This window comes from Gambusia affinis, linkage group LG02, assembly GCF_019740435.1.
Source record: "Gambusia affinis linkage group LG02, SWU_Gaff_1.0, whole genome shotgun sequence".
In the NCBI taxonomy this organism is placed as follows: domain Eukaryota; kingdom Metazoa; phylum Chordata; class Actinopteri; order Cyprinodontiformes; family Poeciliidae; genus Gambusia; species Gambusia affinis.
In genome coordinates this window covers 26,312,916-26,339,314 of record NC_057869.1, presented here as the reverse complement: position 1 = coordinate 26,339,314, position 26,399 = coordinate 26,312,916, and the positions used below count along the sequence as shown (strand labels likewise).

The 26,399-nt window shown below is 39.8% G+C and overlaps 1 protein-coding gene across 6 annotated transcripts in view; it reads left to right on the top strand.

The window, feature by feature from the left end:
* Window positions 1–5,645: 5,645 nt before the first annotated feature.
* The window catches only part of LOC122840745 (protein unc-13 homolog C-like), a 150,135-nt gene continuing 129,381 nt past the window's right edge, over window positions 5,646–26,399 (top strand). For 5 of the 6 annotated variants that reach the window (XM_044133367.1, XM_044133385.1, XM_044133358.1 and 2 more), the window contains exons 1-2: window positions 5,646–6,148; window positions 13,324–17,665. In XM_044133367.1, coding sequence (XP_043989302.1) covers window positions 13,522–17,665 — 4,144 coding nt within the window. In that variant the 5' untranslated portion in view covers window positions 5,646–6,148; window positions 13,324–13,521. Of the gene's footprint in view, window positions 6,149–13,323; window positions 17,666–26,399 lie in introns of those variants that run through there. The other variant, XM_044133394.1, reaches the window with a different exon arrangement.

Genomic DNA, 26,399 nt, shown 5'->3' with positions numbered 1-26,399 from the left:
TGGTGGGACAATATAGCAAGTGATGAAACAAAATGATGTACAATTAAGCTTAAGCTATTGGCAAAAAAAAAAAAAGAATAGGCAAAAGTATCAGTCTTAATGTGTAAACGTGGTAGAGAGATACCCCAAAAGACTAAGGTGTAGTTGCAGTAAAAATGGATCAACAGAGTCACGGAACACTTTTTGGGTTCTTATTTGAACAAACATTGTAAAACTTGTGTAGGAATTTGTATTCACACCAGCCTTGTTTCCTCTAATTATAGTTTGTTTTAAGAAAATTTGGCTTGTTTGGGGAGTTGTGGATGTGCAGTCGAGCTCTGATGCGATCTGTCTATAAACTTGGGTCTCAGCTCGGTTGAAGTGAACTCTGGCGCCGTTTGAATTTATATGTGGATCCAAGCGGACTGGAGACCATACCAAAAACAGGAAGTGGACTGTAGCGCTGGGCATTCTGGGTAAATACAACCAAAACAAAACACAAGAGTGGAAATGACTCATGGACTTTTATCAACAACAAAAAGAAGACATTGTACAACTTCTAAAATCGAATCCGTTTTACGTTGTGCTCATGTCTTCTCCTGAGGTTTTTGAGTTTTTTCCCTTCAGTAGTTCTTGGTGCAGCGCCACCACAGGTGAGGAGGTGAACAGGTTTTTCAATTAGTTTGGACCTGCTGAAAATGTAACGAATGTCATTTTGGCACCCAATCAAACCGCATCTACCAGACTATCAAGTGTGAAAACACCATTAGTCTGTCTCATAGATTCCCAATGAAATACATTGAAGTTTGTGGTTGTAAAATGAAAAAAAGTTAAATGGGTGTTACAGCAACAATGCAGAGGTCCAGCTTCTCTAATGAAAAGTTGCTAATGTTTATTTTGTTGATCCGACAATGGCTGAAAACAGGAGGCTTGACAGCATGAATCAGCGAACAGAAATGTTGGTACAATGATCATTTAACTGTACAATTGCTCAGTCGAAATGTTCTGGAAAGCGCCCACTGCGCTCATGTCCTCTTAGCTCCTGGCCTCGACAGCCCACAGGATTTTATTTTCACCCAGTCGACCCCCAACAACAATATTTGTTTTACTCTCTTCCCTGGCCGCTGATATGAGACAAACAATAATCTAGTCTTTTAGAGCTGAAGGCAGTGTGAGTTAATGCCAGCTGTGTGTAAACAGCTGTGTCATCTGAATATGCAACTTTAGTGTCTTTTATTCTCCTAAATAGAAATGAAAAAAATATATTTTTTTCCCTTTCAGCTGACGGTCATGTGTTGGACTTAATGCTTCATCTGCCCATGGCTATCTCTTTATGCTCCAATGGAAAGATTTTAACCATGGAAGGGCCATATACAGGCCATCTGCCTTTCTCATTAGTGCCAACTTTCCGGCGTTTCCCTGTCAGATGATAAAACTGTGTATCAGGAGATATTTTGATGATGAATTTTAATCTGATGGCTTATAAAGAAACGCTTTAGCTTTTGTGCTGTAACTGTTTGCGGTCTAATGCCACTCTGCTACCTTTCAACGTTAATGCTGTTTCTCAAAATGCGATTAGTCCATAATACTCCTGTGGAAGCATAACTAGCGAGAGCGCACATTCACTGCGTTTCTGCTGCATAACGTTAAGCAGCTCTAAAAACGTTATTTTAAGTTGGTATTCCTCCTTCTTATTTTTTTAAACTTTAAATATTTTATGCTCAAATTTAATCACACTTGAATTTTGTTACAAAATGACAACAGTTGAACTCCACCTGCTCTGACATATTGAAGAAAGAAGGTAAAATGGCTTCCTTTTAGATACCGTAGTGACTGTCTTTTGTTAATACGTTCATCAAAACTAAAAGTAGCATGTCTGTTTTTGGATGTGGTATTTGTAATTTGATCACTTTTGAAGTCTTTATTGGATTATTGTTTGAAAACTCTTTCCACGTGAGTTTGTTTCTTTATGTTTAGTTTCTTACTTGTTTTTTGTGTTCTGTTTGTATTGTGGATTACTCTCTTAGATCAGTGTTAATCTCTTTTTCCTTAGGCCGTAATCCCCTTTCCATCTAGTCGAGCTCCCTTTAAGTTGATCATTCCCCTTCTCTCGGTCCCCCTGTTTGCTCTCTCAAATTAATTCATACATGGAAAGAAATTGATAGATGGCTCTCTATTTTAAAATGGAAAAAAAAAAGAAAACCCTGCGTGTTCTGTCACACTTGCTCTGATACTCTTAAACAAAAGCCATCGTGGCAAGAAAACAGCCACCATCGAACAAAAGCTTTGGGAAAGTTCACTTTAAAGTTTGTGAAGCTCCTTGTGTGGGACAGAGAAAAATTGTGCTAGGGCTTTTTTTTTCAGCAGGGACAAGGAAGTTGGTTAAAGTTGGTGGGAAGATGTATGATGCCAAATACTGGAAGAGAATGCAAAACACTTCAGAATGGGACAATGAGATCTACAAAGGAAAGGCTTAGATTAAAAGATATTCATTGGTTTAAATGGACCAAACTTAAATCTGTTGGCACTAATTTCAGTGTCTAGCAGTGCAAGGGCGGTAGAGACATACCCCAGTAAATGTGCAGCTGTGCCTGCAGTGAAAGGTGCTTCCACAAAGTATTGACTCAAGGGGATGAATAAAAAATGCATTGCCCACTTTAGAGTCTAAGGACATTTTTTTAAATGTTTTATTTCATAAGCATGCCCCCATTTTATGTTGGTCTTAACAGGCATTCCCATTTGAAGGTGCAATGTGACAAAATGTGAAAGTTCAAGAGGTAAGAGGTAAAGTACTATTGATCTGTTGTAAAGGAACCAACAAAACAAATCCTTCATGGATTATTTTATTTATTTTTTTTTGGTAGTAAAGTTGCAACTTTGCTTTTCTCTGCTAAAAAACAGTTCCTGACTATAAGACAGAGAAAGCTGTTAGTTTGCTACACAAACTTTGGACGGCCCAGGGATTATATTGTAGTAAAAGGGAGAGCAGGACGAAGATGGAGAGGGCTTCAAAAAACTTGGCTCGCCGTCGTGTCCTTTGGCTGCTGGAGCCACAGAGAGAGACAGCAGTTGTTTTCCAGAGGGTTCAGAAAGCGGCACCAAACATAAAGCGGACGGTGTGAAGGGACGACACGAAAACTCCAAATGACACTAAAGCACAAAATCATACTAAAAACCGAACAATGAAATTCCGACACAAATGTGCCGTTCGTCTCCATTTTGCGTGTGTTCGCAGATTTCATGTCTAAGAAAATTGCCAAAAGATTAAATCATCCCCAACCAGACGCCATTAATTTGCTGAGTCAACCCGCCTCGGATTAAAAATCTGATTTGAACTGAGCCGTGTCAAATGCGGTTCAAATGCTAAATGAAATCAACATTCGCTCTGCTGTGTTTGCCCCCAGCCCGAGCGCGTACGAGTAATCGGCGAGAATCATGTGGGTCAGTCAGACAGGCTGATTCAAAATACAGCTGAGGCTCGAGGTTGCAGTCGCTGGCCATCTCCGACGGGGGGCGACGCCGAGCAGTTTTCCCCTCCTCCCCGCCTTCGGGATCTTCACCCACTCTCCTCTGAAAACCGCACACGCTTGCGCGCTTGCGTCTCCATACATCCAGCCTCTCTCCCATGTGACGGAGAGAAGCAGGGAGGGAGAGGAATGGGATTCTGCTTGGAGGCCAGACAATTAGTGGCTGTTGGAGGGAAGGCATGACACACATAAAGGCTGGGAGAGAAGATCAGGACTAACGGAGGGGAGGCAGGCTCATGGAGGACATCAGAGAAAGATGGCTTCTATTTAGATGTTTAATGGCCACCAAGCCAGGGGAAAGACAGCGAGGGGGTAAAAAAAAAATCAGCTTTATTACTTGACCACTACTAGCTTTAAATCCTATGGAAGACCAAAAGTGCCCTAACAAATCAAATTGAAACATAAACCCATACATATATTTTTGATCCAATTGGAGATACAAGCATTAATAAATAAGTATATTTATGTATCATTTAAATGTTTCTTGCCATTTATTTTGAAAAACATTTGCTTATTTATTCATATTTCTGCTACTGCCTTGTGTTATATCAAGACTTCTTTTCTTTCTAGCTTACTAATTAAAGTCAAAATGGATGGCTTGCGCTGCTAGAAACAAGATGAGTTGTTCTGAAGTTAAGTTCCTGTGCAGGTCAGCCAATTAGACTTCAGGATGTATTTAACAAGCCGTAGTGACAGTTTAAATTATGTCTTAATAGACTGCTCCCAATGCCAGATCTAAGAAGATGTAGAGCTCTTATTTAGGCGGTTTTGATGCCACAATCAATTTATTTTGGATGCATAAAACTTCTTTCATGCAAACAATTACAATCCATTGATAGTTAGGCAACCCTACACATTAAAGTCAAGGCTGCATAAACAAAAATAGAGTAACAGTCATTGTATTTGTTCATTCCTAACAAGCAGATACATAAAACAATTGGTATAATACCTAACTAATTTAAAAAGGTTTTAGCAAATAATTAATTCCTAGGAAATGTTGTCAGGGATGGCATGATAGGTCCACCAAAATAAAATTAAACAAAATTAAAAAATAACACTGCATAGAACAACAAAATTATTATTTAGATATTCAGCAATAGCTTAGATTAAAATCTAAGCATGATTACAAAAAACTAAAATTGTGAGATTATCAACAGCATACTTGATATGTTACAGAATATTTTTATTTTATTTAAAAAAAAACATATAAAAATTGAATGTCCATTATTTCAAAGTACAACTCAACCCAAATCTTGACCTTGCTTAAACAATAGCCTTAAATAATAACAGTTATTAGCATGTTGGTTGCCAAAACAAACAAAAAACACTTTTGGCAAAAAATGACTTGGGCCATTATTTTAGGAAGTGACAATAAAATATCCTGGTATCGTCTGAGGGTGGCCATAAGTAAGTGACATGAACAAATTAATTGCTAAATTAACAAATCCGTCCATTTTCTAATTAGTGGAGTCACGAGGGTTGCTGGTGTCTATCTCCAGCTAACGTTCCGGGCGAGAGGCGGGGTTCACCCTGGACAGGTCTGTCGCAGGGCAGGCAAATAAAATTAACAAATAAATGTTGGAATTTACCAAAGCGTTTTCGACATCGCTGCATAAAAAAGTATTATGCACTGGGAACTGTCCAACTAATTCCAATTACCCCTCTCTACCGCCCCAAGGTGGCGTTACTGCACCTAGTCGTGCCCATGATTGCACCATAGGCATGCTGGGATAGCGCATGGATGTTACTTGCGCAAAATCACAAAAATTACAAACAAACAAAACAAAAACACGATAGCCGGAACCCCCATCTTGCTAGTGAACATTCTGCAGGGTTTACTAACATGTTACATCACAAAGGTTTCCATCGGAAGAGGTGGAAGGGAATTACACATCAGCACGTGCTATTTCTAAAAACCAAACCATTCTCTCTCTCTCTCTCTCGCTCTCTCTCTTGAATTTGGGTCTATTTGAACTCAACTCGAGCACGCGCACACACCTAGACACAAGCGAGCTTTCACACAGCTACGCATCCACGGAGAGAGAGAGACGGAGAGAGAGGGAGCGAGCGAGCGAGCGAGAAAGTGGGGGACGGAGTGATGCTCTCTCACCAGAGAACAGAGCCTGACTCCGGCCAGCCAGTCATCAGCGGCAGCAGCAGCGGCGGCAGCGCTGTCCTCCCCACCGTCAGCGCCACCGCCACCCGCCCCGCATACACACACCCGTGCTGGCGAAACTGTCAATGAGAAAAGGAGTGTGTATCAGTCGCGGAGCACATAAAAATCTCTCAGGGTTTTTACAAGGACCCAAAGACCGGAGGGTACTCTGTATGCCGTCGGCGGCATGGCGGCGGGAGCAGAGAGAGAGAGAGAGACAGAGAGAGGCGTGCGCGCGCGTTTCCTCGCAGGAGCGGCGCTTTGGGACTGTGATGTCTGACGGACGCGGAGAGATGCTGTGAGCTCTGGTATTAGCAGAGCCAGCTGCGCACCCACCGAGCCGCTCTGTCCCCTCCCTCCCCGCATCTCATCCCCAGCATTCCTGCTCTCTCTCCCAAGCGCCGACCATTCGCTCAAAGAGGGGAATCGGCTCCACACGGCTCGCTTCGCTCACTCCGGCTTGGGTCCCGCGCGGAGATTTTGGCAGGTATGTGCGGCGGCGCATCGCGTCCGGGGCGCTGGATGCGCGTTTTGCATGCTGTGTTTAGAGGTGGGGTGGGGGTGTGGATGGGAAACCTGTGACTGACTGGACTTTGTTGTATTTCTTCTTCTTCTTCTTCTTGTTGCTTCCCTCCCCTCCCCCTGTGGCCCTGCGAGTGCATTAATGAAACAAACGTTATCTGAGAAGGATGCAGGCATCATCTGTCGATGCAGCCGACGTGAGAAATACGACAGTGCGAGGTGGCGTTCATATCCGTGCCAGCTGTTGCAGTTTTATTCCGGATTTGCACAGCCTGGTACCCCCCGAAAAAAAAAAAAAGAAAGAAAAAAAGAACACTGTCGATCCCACAAAATTCCCACCTCTCTCCCCACGCCGCCGCTTCTTCTGCATAACGTGGCCACAACACGGGCGCATGTGATCATGCTGTTTGTGTCACACCGACCCAAATTACACTCGATCCCGTCAAGACAGCCCAAGAAATAATATGCTGATGGATGGAAGGAGACAATCTGTTGTGCTACTGGCTTGCTTCCTAGGCTGCAGGCGGATATTCCTCTATTTGGAAATGGACCACTCAAGGCAGAATGAAGCTAAGGATGGGCGTGAGGGCAATATGATCTGAGGATGCACACACCCTCCTCTTGCTCAGCTCCCACTTGGTGTATGCTGCTCTTCAGCAGCAAATGCATGCGCGAGAGCAGTCATGCAAGAAGGCATGCGTGGCACATGTGTGTTTCATGCGCGGCTGCACAACAGAGATGCACATTGGTGCACACAACCACATTATTTTCTATTTATTTATTTATTTTCTGTACCTCCTCCTCATCCACACTCGACCATAATCCATAATCGTATGCTCTGGAGACATGACGTAACACGTAATCTTGTCTCATCTATATGCATCAATTTCTAAAAAGGTTTGCAGAAAAGCTCTCTTGTCTCAGCCAGAAGGGGAATGGGAACAAACAGTCCTCCACGGCATGGGAGCACGACGAGCTTTAAATTGGCTTACTCGGGGGTTCGCATCAGTCGACGCACAGCCAGGCATACGCTGCTGCGAGTGGAAATAGGCTAGCATGCTTCCGACTCACACTCTTTATTTATTTATTTATTTATTTGTTTGCTCCAAAGGGGAGTGGCGGCGATAGTACATGCTGTACAGGTGTTAAACTGTGGAGCACACTGCTGATTGCAAGAGGAGAAGACGAGGGGGAAAGTCTGGATGTTATTGCAAACCCTTTACAAATAAAAATAAATACAAAAATGCAGCACCTCTAATCACAAGGTGTGCTTTTACTAACCTCTTTTCTCCGGCTTCTGTCAGTCCAAAACCATAAAAGGGTGAAACGGGACAGACGGTTTCAGAAAGCCACTAGAATCCCGAGATTTATTTCGTCACACGAGCCACTCATCTCTTGACCTGTCAGGACTGCTATGAAAAAAGGTTAGGCTGGTGAAAAATGAATCGAAGAAGATGCCTATCATGTAATGCAGACCAGAGTGGCCGGTCCGGTGACCTAGAATCTGATAACTGTGTTGGTTTTGAGCAACAATCTTGTGACAGCAGAGAAAAGGACATATAGTAACTTGAGTTTAAAAGAAAACCAGCAAGCTTTTGTAGCGCTATCTTTAACATGTATGGGTTATTTTAATCTTAATGTGTAGACCTAAGCTAAAGATTAAACACCTGCTAAAATTTAGTGGTCATTTTCAAGAAGTGTTTTCTCGTTTTGTAGTTTTTTTGCTCTTTTCAGAGTGAGTTTTGGAAGAAATAGCAAATACTGCCTAACAAATCAGTCTGTCTGCTGAGGCAGTCACTTGTAATTTGGCAAATGTGTTTTTTAAACAAGGCAGCACTAGTTGTTTGCTTCTTTGGCTGGCATACCAAGGGTAAGCTTGTTTTACGCAACTGCATTTCTTCAGAACATTTACATTTCTCCTTTTTTTGTAAGAAAATTTGCTTTCTTTTTAGGAAGTGCTGCAACAGGTGGCGAAGATGAAATCCTGTTCTACTCCGTGCTCCTAACAGTTTAGAGAAAACCTCATTGATTCATTATCAACACTGGAGTTTCCTTAAAATTACTTTAAGCACATAGGGACAATATGACCTGAATGACTTGTTTTCAACTTTAACTTTTGAAACCCGTAGTACAGAACGGGTACATCATGCTTTTTAACTTTAATTCACAGTTGCACATGCGTATTTCAATCCCAGAGAGATTTTCTAGAATGCAAGAACATAAAATATGTAATGTACATTTCAGACAAAGCCACAGTCTCTGATGGGCTGAGGCTGTACTATTGCAACATATTCTCTGGAAACCAATTTTCGCTTTCCACTTATCTCCACTGATAGGATTCTGAATGAGTTCTGCCGAGAAGAGAATCTACTCAAATTGTGATCAAGTTTCTCCTTTTTAACCAAATATGCTGCATAGTCGTCCTACAGAAGCGTGTCTGCAGAGCCGACGGTCGTTCATGTTAAAATACTCGAGATCGGTGATGTAGGGATTCAGTTATTTGTCATTCCCCTTTCTTAATTCTTGCATCATTACTCTCTAATGGGATGATACAGGCAATACCTCATGGGCATTAGTAAGTCATTTGAGCATCAACTCTGGCTCACCAGGAGGAAGGACGCCTCATTTGTCAAACCTTTAACATGCAGATGTCTGGATGTTGGGTGTGCAAAGTGAACGGCAGTCCTCCAATTGATGATCACCACTCATTATACACAACGTTTTTTTCCTCCCATCAGTTTGTCCAGACAGAGTCAGAGTCATATCTCACATACCACAGTGAAGCATAATAGCACGTATTAGGAGCTGCACAGTAGAGTGTGATAAGCACATACCGTCAGAGATCCCAGATATGGGAAGCATTTAAGATGAAAGCAGGACTGGACGATAAATCAATAACGATATATATCGTGGTAGAGATGTTATCGATATCAATAGATAATACATCCCAATGGAATAGTCAACTCTAAACCAAAACTGCACAGCATTCTGGGGGAAGTAGGCAGAGGAAAGGCTTTAGCTTCTCGACCGCTCTCTGCCATCTGAGCAAGTTGGGTGGCATCAACTAACTCATCCACTGTTTGGTTACCTAGCAACAACTTGTTGAGTAGCTGGCGCAGCAGCGGTTCAAGGTTTTCGCCACCGTCCCTCATAGCTGCATAACAAGAAAACGAACTGTGTGGAATGGAAGCTATTTAAAACAGATATTAAAAAAAGCAAATCAATAATTATCAATATTGACTAATATGAAATCGTGATATATTTGTTAGCCATATTGTCCAGCCATAGATGAAAGGTATATAGAAAAGGAATAGAATAGAATAGGAATAGCTTTTATTTATAGAGGGGACAGTCTATGGTTAGACCGGTGGTTCCCAAAGATTTTTTTGAAAATTGTATTTTCTGTACAATTATTGTAATTCTATGGATTGCAATAAAATCCCCCTCAAAAAAGATAAAAATAAATAAATAAATAAATAACTGGGCACACACACATTGTTCAGCCAAACATAAACTTATACACATATTTTGTTTTCAAACTCCACTGAGTCATTATACACTCTTTTGTTGTGTTTTATCACAAGAAATCCAAGAAAAATACTTTGCAGTTTGTGATTGTAACGTGACAAAAAATGTTCATTTAGCAAGACATTGTAAAGGAAGCTCATCCTGGTTTATAAACCTTCTAAATTTAAAGGCCAGAACCATTGTTACGTCCTCACAACATTGAAAGAGACAGAGGGACCTAATACCAAATTCAGTTTTAATGAGATGTTTTCTGTCGTATCTCTCTACATTTATTTTTGTTGTGCTAAAAGAGAAAATAAAACATTTGCAAATGATACGTTGCATCACCTTGTAATTTCACAGAATATTTATTTTGTTTTCTGTCAGTTTATATTCATTGCTAGTGTATTACATCCTCCTTTTTAGGATTTACATTTTACTTATTAATTATGCTTACTGGTATTCAGTTTGATAAGAAGAAAAATGACATTATAACATATTAGTGTAAGAAAGTAAAAAAAATATAAAAATCCATCTCCAGGAAATACGTCCTTCCTTCCTGTTCAATATTTTGTGCAGATTGGGACTGCTGTGCCAGTAACTTTGGAACAGGAAGAAAAGAAATAAAAATCAGCATTTTCTTTGGCAGCTTTCAAAAAATATTTACACAAACATGGAAGCCCTTTGAAGAAAAATAAATAATCCGTCAGATTTTATGTGCATTTTCAAATATACTAATGGATCGACGTCATCAAGATGCTTTCCTCCTCCCGCCCCCTCGTGTTTGCTTTCAGCGTCTCGTTAATGTTGCACGATATAAGTCAAAGGTTTATCACGCAAATATACAATTAATTTGAGATCCCCATGAGCTCTGATGGAAACAGTTGAGGCAATCTGTGGACATATGCTGCTCATGGGTGGACTGTTTTGGATCATGACCCATCAGCTGCAGAAAGGCTGCCTCTGGCTATACGCCAGTATGCGAGTGAGTAAGCTGAGTCAGGAAACTCCTGCTACCAAGTATGGTCACTTTTATTCATTCTCTTTGGATTGTAAAAAAAAAAAAAAGAAAGAAAAGATCTGGACCATTGATTACTAATTGTTTCAAACTCAATAGATGCCTACATTTGACCTGTAATGTTAATTGGGAGGGCTTGGGCGACTTTGTTAACATTTGGACGACAGCTTGAACAAACTACATCTAGATGTATCTGTGTTTTAGAAACATGAATTGACACCGGATTCAGTCTGTCGTGCAGTGGATGCGAAACACAACAACAAAAAAAATCCAAACATAAACCAGCAACCAGTATTTTTACGTTTTGTCGTAGTCCTTCTTCTGAGGCCTTCAATAATAGCTACCTGTGAAGCTTCGTTTCACAGCTCATTTGAAGTGAGCATCTCTCTGTGGTCATGAGACTGTAGACAGATCAAGCTCTAAAGCCCAGAACTAATGCAGAGCAGCTGTCAGATCCTCTGAACAACACAACATCCCTCTTTTTCTTTTTTCTTTTTTGACTCAGTTGACCAGTTGCAATCTAAAAACACACATCTCTCAGAGCTGCCCGCAGCTGACTGAAGCTTAAACAATGCATGACTCAATGCCTCTTTTTTCTTTCCCACAAGTATTGAAAGATTGTTATTTTCTCTTCTGTTCAACTGTATTGTAAGCGTAGGTGCTGAACCATACTAATTAAACTAATTGGAACATCAAGCGTTCGACAGTGTAAGTGAATCACCACTTTAATTAGTAATGACGCCCACATCTTTCATTCCAAATCAGTATGTGGCAAACAAAAACGTGCATTGTCTTAAGTCAAAGCCAAACTTTTTTTTCTGTGCTTTTAAGTTTAGTACAATGTCTAAAAAATAGGTGGATGCAATAAAAGTCTGAGCCTATAAATGTAAAACATTACCTTAAACATTCCTTATTAAACCAAATTCAAACTTTCACATTAAAGCATATTGTTGCTGTCTGTTCTGTAGACACTGGCAACAGTATTGTTGCGCTGAAGCAATTAGAATGATTGGCCAGCTTCTCTTAAAGCTAAATACATCAATGTAGCCACTGGCCGTATTGACCTTTAGTGACACATACACACATACTTGATTAAACGCAGTGGGACATTTTTCATTTTACGTTTTAAAGGGCCTTTAGCATATAACCAATTAGTTTAGACCTAATTTGGAGTGTAGTGCATTTTGTGCAAAATTTTGTTTAATATTTAACTGCAGGAAAAGCCTAAAAAGCTGCAAATTTGTATTTTGTTCCCACACTTCAAATTATTCTGTATGTTTTTGGACAAAAACACTCAACTAGGGACAATGACAAAGATTTTGGTCATGGCATTTTGCGCAGTTACACCATTATTTAAAATTACAGGGTAATAACTTTGATGAATGGAAATTATATATTTTAAGAGTATTGCAGGTACAGTCACACTTGAGTGGACAAAACAAACACTTGAGACTTGACTTAGACTCCCCTGAAGACACGACCTAGAATCATGTTGTTGCATACAAACTTTATTTTGCATTATTAGCATCGAAAGCTAGATGGTTTGTAAGGTTCCGACTGCACAGATGATCAACCTAATGTGTGTATTCTACTATGAAACGATACATTGTTGTGTTCCAAACCATGGGCGGTTAATAGTTAATAAAAACATATTGATGCTACCTGTAGCGACATGGCATGCAATCTAATCGCTGTATTGTCAATTAAATTATGTGTTGTTGTTTTTTTTAATTACAACTTCTTTCTTTCTTGCTGATAGGCTAGCTCTTCCACCACAAAAAACAAAAAACAAACTTCTGGATTATGTAAATTACATTCAGAAAGTCAACATTTTCTGTCATCGACTCCCTACACTGTGCTTTGCACATTCTGTTGTTATTTATAGCACTGGAACATGTTAACTGTTCAGACTTGACAACAAAGCTTTTAAATTTAGACTTAGAACATGATTGTCTGCTAATATTAAAATTTTTCTCTCTTTGATTAAGAGAGAAAACACAACTCTAAACCAGAGATTGAGAAGAAATAAGCACTTTGATTTATTTCTTGTCATTCTGTTCTGATGTCTTTCTTTGAGAATTTTTATTTTTGTTCTATTGGATAAATATCATGCTTCATAAATTTTAAGCATATTTCACTGCAGTTGGTAACACTGTTTGTATGCTGATTTTTGAAGAGAATGTTTTATGTATTTCCCAAGCACACGGTGCCAGTTTATAGCATAACCAAGTAACTGTGTTACTTGGAAATACTACTTCAATCAAAAAATAACTTTTTATTTTCCTCTGATGCTTTAAAATTGAAGTTTCTCTTTAAGAAGCTCCAACTCTTTCCAACATCCTCCATCAGCATGTCATAACAACAATGTTGCAAACAGTACAGTTTGAATTCCTAACCAGGAGAAAGGTTATAGGTTGACTAAATTTCATGGATTTAATGACTTGAAGCAAAAGACTTTAGACTAGATTTTAATGCTGGATTTAGGCTCCAATCAGTAGAAACTATCTTGCAAACTCAAACAGTGATACCTGGGTTTTAAAAATGTATTTATGTTTGAACTTTGTATTTACTCTTGCATGAACAATTTTCCTTTTGTCTTTTTTTTTGTCTTACAGAGAACTGTTCTTTTTCCTGTGGAAGGCAACTGGATTTAAAAGTCTTTTAGCCTCTGGACAAACTGTGGTTCTAGTGATTGTGAACTCGGCTTCTGCTCTGTCATTCAGCGCCTGAATATGCTTGGCTCGCCCATACTCCATTACAAGCCAACCTCTTCTTTCACCCGATGATAAAAACAATCCACAGGATTGCCATCCATGGTTTCTGCGCTAATCAAGACTGTGTTATTCTATATTGAAAAGATTTGCAAAGGAATGTTTACAAAGAAATTGGCAAACCCAATTAAGAAGAAAGAAAGAAGTGAAAATAGAGAGCCCAAATTAACCGCTGATTTGCAAGCACATAATCTAACTCTCTCAACCACTCTAAAGACAACTGTCAAAAAGATTTCCAAATGCTCTTCGGCACGTAACATATCGCTTGAAGAGGACGACGGAAAGAACGACTGCTCATCGTTGTCACCCACTTTCAGCTATCGTGTAGCTATAGCAAATGGACTCCCAAAAAGTTCTCTTTTTCTAAATAATAATGAAAGTATCTTTTCTGAGGTTCTTTCGATTGACAGCAGTTACTCTGACTCCTTGAGTGAAACGAAACCTGTCCGGAGACTAGATGAGCATAAATCACACACTATGCCAGTAAGACGAAACAGGAAGAGCCTCATCAGTTTAGCTCCCTCTGATGGCAGTTCGGAGGGGGAACGAGTGGAACGCTCTAGTTTACATACGCTTAGGCTGGGGGCTCTACGCAAGTTAAGGAAATGGAAAAAGAGCCAGGAATGTGTCTCCTCAGACTCCGATGTGAGCAATTGGAGGAAAACCCTGGGCATTCGAAGCAAATCTCTAGACCGTGCTGGAAGACAACAAAAGAGTTCTGCCCTAGAGCCTGGCTCTTCCTCAACAGGTTGCATCAGTCAGACGCAGGATGTAATGGAAATGATTTTTAAGGAGCTTCAAGGGATCAGTCAAATAGAAACTGAACTATCTGAGCTTCGTGGCCATGTAAATGCCCTTAAGAGCTCAATTGATGAGATCTCCAGCAGTGTGGAAGTAGTTCAGAGTGAGATTGAACAGCTTAGATCAGGATTTGTCCAGTCAAGAAGGGAAACAAGAGATATCCATGACTACATTAAACAGATTAGCCACCAGGCCAATAATTCAACCTTGCGGTTTCTCAATGTTCCTGAAGAGAGATCAGAAAAAACAGAGAGTGTAATATACAAAATATTGAAAGAGAAAATGGGTTTCACTGATGCCCATAAAACAATTAAAATTGAGCTAGCTCACAGGTTAGGGCAACAAAGAGAATGTTCTAATGCGAAGCCTCGTCCTATTATTGTCATTTTTGCAACAACCCAAGACAGAGATGTAGTCCTTAAGAAATGCTACAAACTCAAAGGTACAGGGATTACAGTATCTACTGATAGTTTAACAAATGATGGAAAAGACAGGAAAGACAAAACAATGTCATCCTCTCAAACATATGAAAGTATGGATATAAAAGTCTCAGGAAAGGAGAAAGTAGTAGAAAGTGATGACTGGGATTCAATGGACAGTGATAAAGAGCTAGATGAGTTAAGCAGGAATAAATATGCAATGGTTATTTCAAAGCCTGTTCACAAGTCCAAATCAGAGAAAAGACGGTCCCATGACCACAGCAGGTCAGGAGACGTGGCAGGCTACTCAGGAACAGTCCACTATGCTGACGACTCTTACTATGACACAGACAAGCATGCAAAGGCTTACTACTCTGATATGACCCCGGGATGGCTTTCCCAGAGTGATTATTCAACTCCAAAACTTAGTCGTTCGGAGTCTGACTGTTCAAAACTTTGCCAGTCGTACTCTGAAGATTTTTCAGAAAGTCAATACTTCACACGAGCAAATGGTGGCTCCCTCCTTTCCTCCTCAGATCAAGAACTGTGGCAGAGAAAACAAGAGGACATGGCCTCCTCTTGGTATGCTAGCCCCAGCCATCCTCATGATAATCAAACATATGAACATAATGAAGTTGAGACTACTGAAACTATTGATAGTGGGGTTAGCAATGGACTTGTCTGCATGTCCGGTGATAGAAGCCACTACAGTGGCTCACAAGTGTCATTACAAGGTGATCTTTCACCATGGAAAGACTGGCATCATCTGGAGCAAGGAGCCGACTCTGGCTTAGAAGCTTCAACAGAAGTCAGTAGCCCTTTTGATCCATCAACTATTCCTGGATTTCCAGAGAACATTACCAAGTGTCAGGAGGTGGATTTGCAGTTTGAAGGAGATGAGGAGTTTATGATGCTTGACAGAGAAGCTTCTTTACCTCCTATCACCACGCATATTATTCCTCCCATCACAGAACGGGAAGTTGTCAAGACTTCTTCCCGGCAGTCAAGGGAAGGATGTAAGGTGATCACAAAAGAAAGCACAAAGATATCATCAAAAGAAGCCTCTAAAGCTGCAGCAAAAGTGACGCCCAAAACAAGTAAAGTCACTACTCCTAAAGAGGAGACAGTTAAAATATCGGCTAAAGAAAACACAAAGGTTTCTGCTAAAGGTTCACCTAAAGTGACATCTAAAACATCCCCTAAAGAATTACAGAAAGAAACATTAAAATCAGCTATTAAAGAAAGTTCTCAAGTCGTCCATAAAGACAACTCTAAATTTATACCCAAAGAAACTACTAAGTTTATAGGTAAGGAAGTATCTAAAGTGACATCAAAGTTAAGTTCCATTGAAACTGCTAAGGTCACTCCTAAAGCAATCTCAAAAGATAGCCCTGTAATCACACCTAGAGAAAGCCCTAAAGAGTCGCCCAAAGAGAGCCCTAAAATAACTCCAATTGATACCCCTGTCTTAACTCCAGATTCAACCCCTAGAGAGTCCCCTAAAGAATCCCCTAAAGTAATTCCCAAAGAATCCCCCAAAATCATACCTAAGGAATCCCCCAAAGTCATTGCTAAAGAACCCCAGAAAGTCATTGCTAAAGAACCCCAGAAAGTCATTTCTAAAGAAGGTATAAAGGCTGTTACTAAAGAAGTTACCAAAGAAGCTTTAAAACCACCACCAAAAGAGGTTCCAAAAGAGGTGGCTAAAGTGTCACCTAAGGAAACCACTACTGTACCTGCTCAGGAGGTTTCTAAGATTCTACCTAAGGAAGTTTCAAACATAGCTCCTAAAGAGAGTTCTAAAGTGATCCCCAAAGAGCCTTCTAAAATGTCTCCAACAGATGTTCCCTTGGTAGCACCTAAATCAGTTTCTAAAGATGTTGCCAAGGGACCCTCAAAAACAGTTGCCAGTGAAAAATTCCCTGAACTTGATGTTAATCATAGCTTTCACCAGGCCCCGAGCAAGTCCTCAAGTATGTACCGTAGCCAGAGTGAGATACGAACAGAGAAAGTGGAGGAGGTTCCAAAAACCTGGAGTAGTAGACTTAGTATCGATCTAAGTGAAAAGTCCTTTGGCTTTGGCTTTGGATCCACTCTCCAAAGAGCTAAGTCTGCTCTGGAGGTTGTTTGGAAATCTGGCTCCCAACCCACCCCTGCTCCTCCAGAGGAACAAACAAACTCTTCTTCCTCATTTATGGGGCGTTTCCGAACACTCTCCACCTCTACTGCAAATAGTTCCCCTGCTACAACAGAACCGGATGTTCGTGCAGAACCTGTCTTCAGCAAGGCGGAGAAGGAAAATACAAGTTCAGAAACAGGAGAACTATCTGTGGACAGTGAGACTCACTATGTTGAAGTGATGGAGCAGGTACTAGCTAACTTGGAAAACAGGACTAATGTTAACGAGAACCAGGACACAGATGAGCTAGCACAGGAATGTGAGACTTCTCAGGACTATGATGTGTCTGATGACATTGAGCCCTCTCAAGACAATGATGCCTCTCAGGATCTTGAGGCATCGCAGGATTTGGAGGCCCCGGGTGATTTTGATGCAAGTAACGAAACCCGTGTTTTGGAGTATGATTGCAGCTTGGACGATCAGTACGAAGAAGAGTACAGCGAGGATTATGACAACCAACTCACTGAGGACACTGCTGAATACGATGCAATGGTTGAGTATGTGGATGTTGAAGAGCCTGATGAGACTGAGGACAACGATGTAACAGAGGAGATGGAAGAGGGTGCACAAGAGTTGTATGAGGTAGAGGAAATAGCAGAGGAGGCTGTTGAAGTCTCTGATAAAGAGGAACAACAACAACAGGAGGAGGATGACAACAAGAATATTCCAGAGGAGAAGCCGGTGGAGACACCACCCAAGAAGCGTGTTCGACCCACATTCAAGGAGGCAGCACTGAGAGCTTACAGGAAACAGATGGCTGAATTGGAGCAGCAGATTCTGGCAGGAGGTATGAGTTTTCCCTTCTTAACCTTTATTATACCATCACTTTGATTTTTTTTTTTTTTTTGCAGTTCATGAAGCCTGAAAAAGTTGCAGTATGTATATACTTTAAGGTTACAGAAAAGTGAAAAACCCAACTAAATCTTAGTTATGCATTCAAATTGTCTTTAAGTTTTAGACTGTTTGTTTCTTACTTACTTATTAGGTAAGTACGTACAGTATGTATGCATACAGACGTACAAACATACTGACAAACAAAAAAGGAAGAAACTGTTGATTGACTCTAACAAATAACTATCATGTATGGTATGAATTAGATGACCTGGCACATTTTGATAACATGTTCATGTTGATAACTTTACATATTTTAGTGAAATCAGTTGTAATCTTACAGTTGATAAACCTTTTCAGTGGAAAAACTGAAAAGAGATAGCCATCTGCTAAAGGCTGTCATGATGTGGTGTTGGGGTGGACCCGAATGCAACAGGCAGTAGACGTACAAATAAATCGATGTGTTAATGAAGAAAATTAGCCAACAAAAATTCCAAAATCCAAGGGTACAAAAAAACCTAAAAACAGAACAAACTGGAAACACGAGGGAACACCAGCTAATCCAGGGAGGGAAGAATGGGTAGTAAAGATCAGGGTGACGAAACAGCCTGGCGAGTTGTGACTGGGATAGAGGAGCTTAAATACCAGGAGGTAGTAAATGGAACAATGGCCTAGCTAGATGAGAAGAGTGATAGCAGGTATGAGTAATTGGCACAGGAGCTGGCTGAGGAGCAGGGAGAAGGTGGCACAGGGATACTAAGGAGATCTGCTGGGAACACAAAACGGAGGAAACGAGGAACTGAAAGATACTACTAATACAAAAGACACTAAGAGTAAGGAAAACCTGATGAACTAGGATATGAAGGAAACCATAACTGAACCTAAATAGAAACAAAGCTTTTCTAACAATAATAAGAACTAAGGAATATAGAGCTAGAGAAACTAAGAGATCTAAATAAAGTAATAACCTAACTAGAATTACTAAAGAAAGACTAACTGAACCTAAAGAGACAAAATAAGAATTAGTAACACTACAGGGGAAGCTGGAAGGATAAAATAGAATTAAACTATTGTCATTAAAGAAGGTTCGTCATGGACTCAGACAAACAAGGACAGAACAAACCTAGAAACACTATAAAGGACTGAAAATAAGGAAAGCAATAAGACAATTCTTATTTCACTAAATTCCTCTAACAATAATATCAAAAGGACCATGAAGGGCTAAAATAAAGTGAACTAAAACATGAAGCTAAATAAGAAGCAAAACCAACCCAAAAACCCAGAGGTCTGACGAAGGCACTTTATCTTGAGATCATATATAGTTTGTTTGTTACTCAAAGAGTAAAGCTAAAAGTGCCAATGTGGCTGTTGTCCAAATGAATAATCAGAAAAACATAACTACCTTCTGGCAGAAGATTTTAATAATATAAGCAAGAGACTATCATATACCTTATGTGATCTCATAATATTCACTTTTTGCCCTTTATTTAATGGTGGGCCATTTTTCTAATTCATCTGGTTGTAATTAAGCTTTTGTCTCTCCCCATCCTTTCTCACCGTAAATCAAGATGCAGTATAGCCGAAAAGGCCAAGTTTTACCAAACAATACAGTTGACTCATTGATGAAACTGCTTTCCACTGGGCATGAAAAAAACCTTCTTCTATGAAATTTTCTGTTCCTGCTGCAGATCAAAAGTTCTTGACCCACCTGGTCCAACCGAGGTACTCACAGTAAGGCAGTTTAGGTCAGCAACACAGCTTGCAAATCAAATCTCGCTATCCCACAAGCTGCACGGAATAAACATAGTAGAAGTGAGAATAATCGGACTCTGAGAGATCTTCATATATTCTATTTTCATCTCCTAACATGGACTTGTCTATATTCTAATTTTATTGGGCAACGGAGTCTGTTCTTGTTTTCAAATACATTGTTTGAAAGGGAACCCATCCTGTTAAAAGTCCCTGTTTTTTACATAATGAAAGAAACTGCGAAAAAACCCTAACAAAAAACAATTACCATTATTTTTATTCCTCCCCTTCAGGGGGTCTTTTTTGTGGGCTCCAGTGACCCTTATATGAAAGCAGGTTGACAGAAAGGGGAAAGGACATGTGGTAAATGTTGCTGGGTCCAGGAATCGAACTCGCGATGGCCACGTCAAGGACTCAAGGCCTCCAAACGTGGGCCACACTATCCCCTACGCCACCACAGCAGGCCCCAAAAAACAATTTTACACGTCTCTAACATGACATATATCCTGCACAATTCAATCAAAGAAATGTTTAGGTGAAAAATGACTGGTAGATGGCACTGAATATTGTTTCAGTTACCATGACAGCACCCCAGTTCTATTTAAAGAAGGGAAACCCCACATCATGAAGCGGCTACCGCCGTGTTTTACTTTGTTTGGCCTTCTACCAGTTATGGACTGTTGGTTGGGCACTGAAAAGAACTTTGTTTCTTAAGAAATGAGATTGGCTTTCAGCACACCATAGCACAGAGTCACAGAAAGGCTTTTATTTGAGTTGGGGCCTGCATGTTTTCTTTGGTAGAAAATATTTCTGTCTTTAACACTGTCTTTAGAGTTTGTTGTCGCACGTCAACTTATCCAGGCAATGTATTGCATTTTTTAAAAATGTTATTGCTTTAATTGAACTGTACACAATATTAGAATGAAACCCAAAATTATTCATATAGCTGGTCACCATGTTTCCTTTGATCAAAAGTTATAGAGTTTGTCTTTAATAATGTCCAAAAAATAAGGTTTCTTTCACTAAGACATTGTAAATATAAATACATTTTCAGTCAAAAACCTTTTACGTTATTTTGTTGTCTGTCCTTCTCATCTGCCATCGGCTGAATGAAAATACATTTAAAAATCTGGCAACACAAATAGGTTTGGGGCTAAATTGTGTCCAATTTGCTACTAATCAAATCCCTCGCAGCCGCCACGCTCGCATCTCGCTCTCGGTCCAGAGAGCCCGGTCTGGCCTGACTGCGAGCTACGTAGGGAGTCTCAGCAGCGCTGCTGTGCTCTTTCGTCTGTCTTCAACCAGCTACAGTAGAGTCTGCATTCAGATGCTAATTTACACCTCTCAAGGGCATTTTGTAACCAGGTCAGCCTCGCTAGGAATATTTATAAAGGCCTGATGCGAGTAAAGTTTGTAGACCCTCTTTATGCTTAGTGCATCACTTCCTGATACAGTGTGGATATGAAAAATGCATATGCAGAGAATCCGATGTACCGTATTTCCATCCAGTTCAGCACAGTGTCTGAATTGCAATGTGGGAGGACAAGGAGAAAATCTGTTTATACCTTACACACAATGTGGAGAAGTTGTGTCTTTCAGATTAAATATGAATATGTACATCATTATAGCCTATAGATGAGTCACTACTATACATGATGCCTGAAATTATTTGTTGCTTACTTTCACCTTTTGGGCATAATGTCCAAACTGAACCTGTGAAGAAATCTGTTCAGTTTTCTGCAGAAATACACAAAGCTAAAGTAAATGTTGTCATCAAATGTTTCTGAGACCGTTCTTTACTGACTTTGAGAATTTTCTTCTTGTTAAAATATGTCCCCGCATATAGTTTTCAGAAAACATTTTAATAGGATTTGGATAAGAATGATCAGAAACACGGCATTTGTGCAGTTAAAACCTGATATTTACATGCACTTTGTGAAAAAAGATGACTTTCCTTTGTTTTTTTTCACATACACTATGTAAAAAAGAAAAAAATAACTTTTTTTTCCCTCTTACTGCCTGACATAAAAAAAAATTACTTCAAGAGCAGCACAGAAATTAAATTTCCGATTGCAAATGTAGTCAAGGGAATGCCTGCTGATGCTAACGCTGAAGTGTTTCGCTATAATGATTTCTACATAATTTACTCCTAATTTCTACAGGAATAAGGGCAACTCTTTCAACCCTTAGAACATCTTCATAAGGAAAGGAAATTAAGTATGAATATTGAAGAAACATCTCAAAACATCAGTTAGGTCACGTTTCGTGTTGGGCACAGATTTGTCCTCTAGCTGGAAAATGACCCCAAGCACACCGACAACAAAGACGACAAAGCCAATGTTTTTGGAGTGGTCTTCACAAAGGGCTGACCTCAATCCCGTAGAAACAATAACCTACAACCTTAGGTTCCTGACAAGTTATCTCAGGCCAAACCTTTCACAAACTGTTGAGAGACGTTTTGAGAAAGATAACTTGAACCATTTGACCAAAGCCATGGAGTTTTATGTCTGAAACTTTTTAACTTTATAGAAGTTAAATAGTTATTTAAAAATGATTATTTTTTCATTCCTTAGTCATTAAGCAAATAGTAATTTGACTGTGCAGTGCTTTGATTTAGTGTCAGGCAGTGATAAAAATAAATAAATGGGTGGCATATTTTTACGTACAAAATGTTCAGAAGTTCAGTGTTGAAATATGTACCTATTATGAGCTCCGTTTCCTCCGTTTCGTCTTCCAAATTACCATGGTAATTATCATCAGTTTCAAGACATTTTACAGCTTTTTTATTTGACTAACTATCACAGAATAAGGTTTTGGAATAACTAAAGTAATTCTAGGCAGGGGCTTTTTCACTCAACACTAGCTTTTCTTTTGTTACTGTGCAACATTAGAGACAGACGTGGTAACATTACCTTGCTAAGGACTTGGAGTTACATTCAGCCAATGAAGGCAGGTAGATTTTTGTCTTAATCTGCAGTCATGAATGACTTTCTAATGGAATCTATTAGGTCTTATTTTCTGCAAAAGCCAATCATATGTGAGCCTTATTGGTTTGAGATCAGAGATTCTTGTTGTTGCTAATTGTACGGAGAATGAAAAGCTTCTTTGACAAAGTAAAATTCTGAATGAAGTCGGGGAAGTAACAGACAAGTTATACTTCTAGCATTTACTGATAGAATTGAGTAGAAATGGTGATATTTAACTTGCACTCTTAAACTATAATTTACTTTGTGTGCCACAGAGATGCAATAAGAATCTCCCTGGTATATCGGTATTTTAGAAGAGCTCAATATCACATCATGTAATTTTCTTATACTTTGAAAAAAAGAAAGTTCTTCTGTGACTATTTCTTGAATTTTAAAATATGGTGGCAATATTGGTCATTTTGAGCAGCCTGCAGGTATTACCATATTACCTGCATATGGTAATCTTCCCACTTGGAAGGAATTGAGATCCATTATAAACTACGCTGCTTGGCAGGAATACGGAGCTTAAATTAAAGCAATAAATTATTAATCATACAGAGATTAAATAGCATATTGCATTTCACTGCATGTATTTGGTTAATTTAACATAATTCTGACTTTGGTGTTAGAGCTGGAGTGAAGTTCTGGCCTCTATGCTGTCTAGCAAGAACCTTTTAGGACTTTAAGAAGTTGTCAAACAGCCTGCTAGAAAATGCACAATAAGAAATGCAACCATACTTTAGAGCAGGGCATAAAGTGTTTAGGGCTGTTGAACTGCTGGAATATGAATCTCCGCTCCAGTCTCAGTACTTTTGGAACATTTAATAATCTTTTTCTGGTGTGGCGCCATGTCAATTTTACTGTGGGGATTGTGATTTTAGGTGGATTTTCCACTACTGTGTGCACCATTTTGCTAAAAGGCTAAATATTTATATATGTGCAGCTCCTCCAGAGTTAAAACGGGACGTTTGCTTTGTGCTCAACCTAACAATTCAGGTGAAAAGGCACATTTTCAGTTGTGCAGTAATCCTGGATTTTTAACTGAGCTTCTTGAAATGTCAAAACTGCTTTAAACATCTTCATAACTTTTTCTTTCCTCCGCTTGGTGTGTCTTGGGGCCTTCATGAAGGACGTAGCTCTCTAAAAAAACATCAGAGGCCTTCAGATTGCTTCAGAGTGCTAATATTGAGTTACACACTGGAACAATCTATTTACTATTGAGTTTACTTCTGAAAGGCAATTTGGTTGCCCTTGTGTTAATTCAGGGATATCAAAGTAAAGTGAGCAAAATAAATATTCATGCCCAAAAAATTTTAACAACCATGAATCAACTTCATTCTTCAAAACAAAAACCTACTTTGTGCTGGGCGAAAACACAAAGTGATCTAGCAAATTACATTTAAGTTTGTGGTTGAACCTTGATAAAATGTAGAAAAGCTTCAAGGGTATAAAGACAATTGCAATCTCTTAAAGTGGCGGCATTATGTATTTTCCAGGCACATAGTGCTATTTTATACCACAATCAAGTAACTTTGTTACGTTCAGTCAAACTGACACCTTGAAATTGGCCTTTGTTTCTTTAAGAAGCTCCTTAAAGAGACGCAGAGCATCTTTCCGACGCTCCACCTTCAGCGCGTCATCACAACAATGCCTTTCCATTATGCCGTTTACAGCTGTTCTTAGGAGCATTGGAATGAGAAGTAGTTTGTGAAAAGTGGCCTAACTTCACAAATCAGGCAACCCAGCAACAAATAAATCCAAGATAAAACCTTTATTTTGTTGTTGTTTTTTTTTCCTCTACAGGCATTTGTATTTGTAAGGAAAGGAAAGGGTATTTCGCCGCTACATTTGGACTCGTGTCAGTCCCCCTGGTTGCGTTCGGGGAGGCATTGGTCAGTTCTGGTAAAACTGCCAGCCAGGTGCAAGCTTTACTGCTCCACAGAGCTGTGATCTATGTGCAGTGTGGTCGTGTGTGTCAGCAATGAGACTGAAAGAAGGATTTGTTACTGCGGCTGTCACCTCCACAGCACTTCGTCCCTTAGCAAACACACACACACACACACGCATGCACGCGCACACGCAATCACACACACTGAGGGTTTCTATCAATCAATTACATTTTTGTTCCACAGATTTAAGGCTCCTGTGAAATTAGGTTTATATCAGCAGCCTACAGCCTATCTTTGTAACCTGGCTTTATCTGGTGCTGCTGCAGACTTACAGGTAGAGTAATGCCTCTATCTTATAAGGCTCTGCTGAAAGGGACTCAGTTGATTGCTGGCAGCTTACCTCTCCTTGAGATGCAGTTTTTTCAGGTCGCCTTCGGAGTTCATGTCACAAACAATAATGATCGCAAAGAAAACCCCCCCAAAAAAACAACAGGAAAAAAAAAATCCCTAGCAGAGTCGACCTTTTAATTAGTATTTGCAATCTACCATGTGCTGACTGGGAGACGTTCATCGCACCGCTGTTATCTCAGAGCCTCCATGAGGGTCGCTCATCTTAAAAAGATCTGGACTTGCGGTGCGCAGTAATGGCAGTAAAGCTCTATCACTGCTCTCTGGGTCGATATGCAGGTTCAGCATAATGGTTACGTGAAAGAGTTATTGACGAATATTGTTTAATCCAACAGTTTTTGCTTTTAATTAAACCAATCAAGCACGATGGAATGCAGCACATTAAAAATTGAACAGCAAAGCCACTCTGGCTCGCGCTGCTGTTTATGAAGCAAACTTCTAACGATGAACAGCCTGCTGGGCTGTTTTAATCAGAATTAAAATTTGATCTTTCTCTTGCGAGCATCTGTAGTCTCTTAGTATCGCATTATGTCCCGATTATGCTGTCGTAAAATCACCCATGGATCACCAGGACAACAATTAGACATTTGCTTTCCTAATCTCCTGCTTTGGTCTTTAAAATTGTAACATGAGGCAAAGTGATTATACCTGCCTAATGTTCCATATCTACATGAATATGAGTGTTGACTCAGGTGATGCTATCGATTAGAGGCAAACACTTTTAATGACGATTCTGAAATTCCTTAGTTAAAAATACTACTCAGGCATTTTATTATGATCACCTTTTTTTTTTTTTTGCTGCAAAAACACCCTGATCCACCAAGATATTGACTCCACTGGACACACTGAAGAAATACCATGGCAACGAGCACCAAGATGCACCATAGCAACTAGCATCAGATGCTATGGCATTCAAATCTGGACCAGAATTGGATGGACCATAACTCAAATGCTAAATTTTACTGAGATCTGTGGCTTCTGAAATTTGAACAACATCTTGAATTCATTGTTTTTCTGCTCAAGCACTTCCCTGAGTCACCTTGTAGCAGGGGCCGTTATCCTACAGAACTCTGCTACATTCCTCAAAAAATATTGAAGAACAACTTTAAATCCCTACTATCCTTCATTTATCTCGCTCTCTGTGTTGGCTACACTCCACAGAGACCCGTTTCCATAGCAACTGACTGAAAACAGCTCCACTAATTTCTAAGGATTCGACACCAAAAAATACAAATATTTCCCACATAAAGAGCAGTATTTTGTTTTCGCGCTTGATGTTTATTCAGCGATTATTAATTATTAGCTGATTTAAAGAGAGTTGGGTTGTGAGTCACCGTTTTTTGTTTTTAACTGGACCGAAACACACCAAATTCTGCAGCACATCTATGTGGTAAGGTAGTCAAAGTCAAGCTAGCATAGCTGACCTACTTCCCTTTCCCTCGCCATTTTTTTTCAACTAAAACTTTTTTACTGACCTTTGACCTGTGACATCCTAGGAATTTGTTATCTAGTTGTGTTGACAATTAGTAGCAAAGCACTGCATCCCTTTTTCTTTTGCGTATATCATTCGTATATATAAGATTCAGTGTGTTGACTTGTCAACTTGACAGCAATCATCGTCGGTAAGCAGTTTATTTGGGATTTTGGCCGGGTGACATCACGTTGCGGCTTGTCTTTT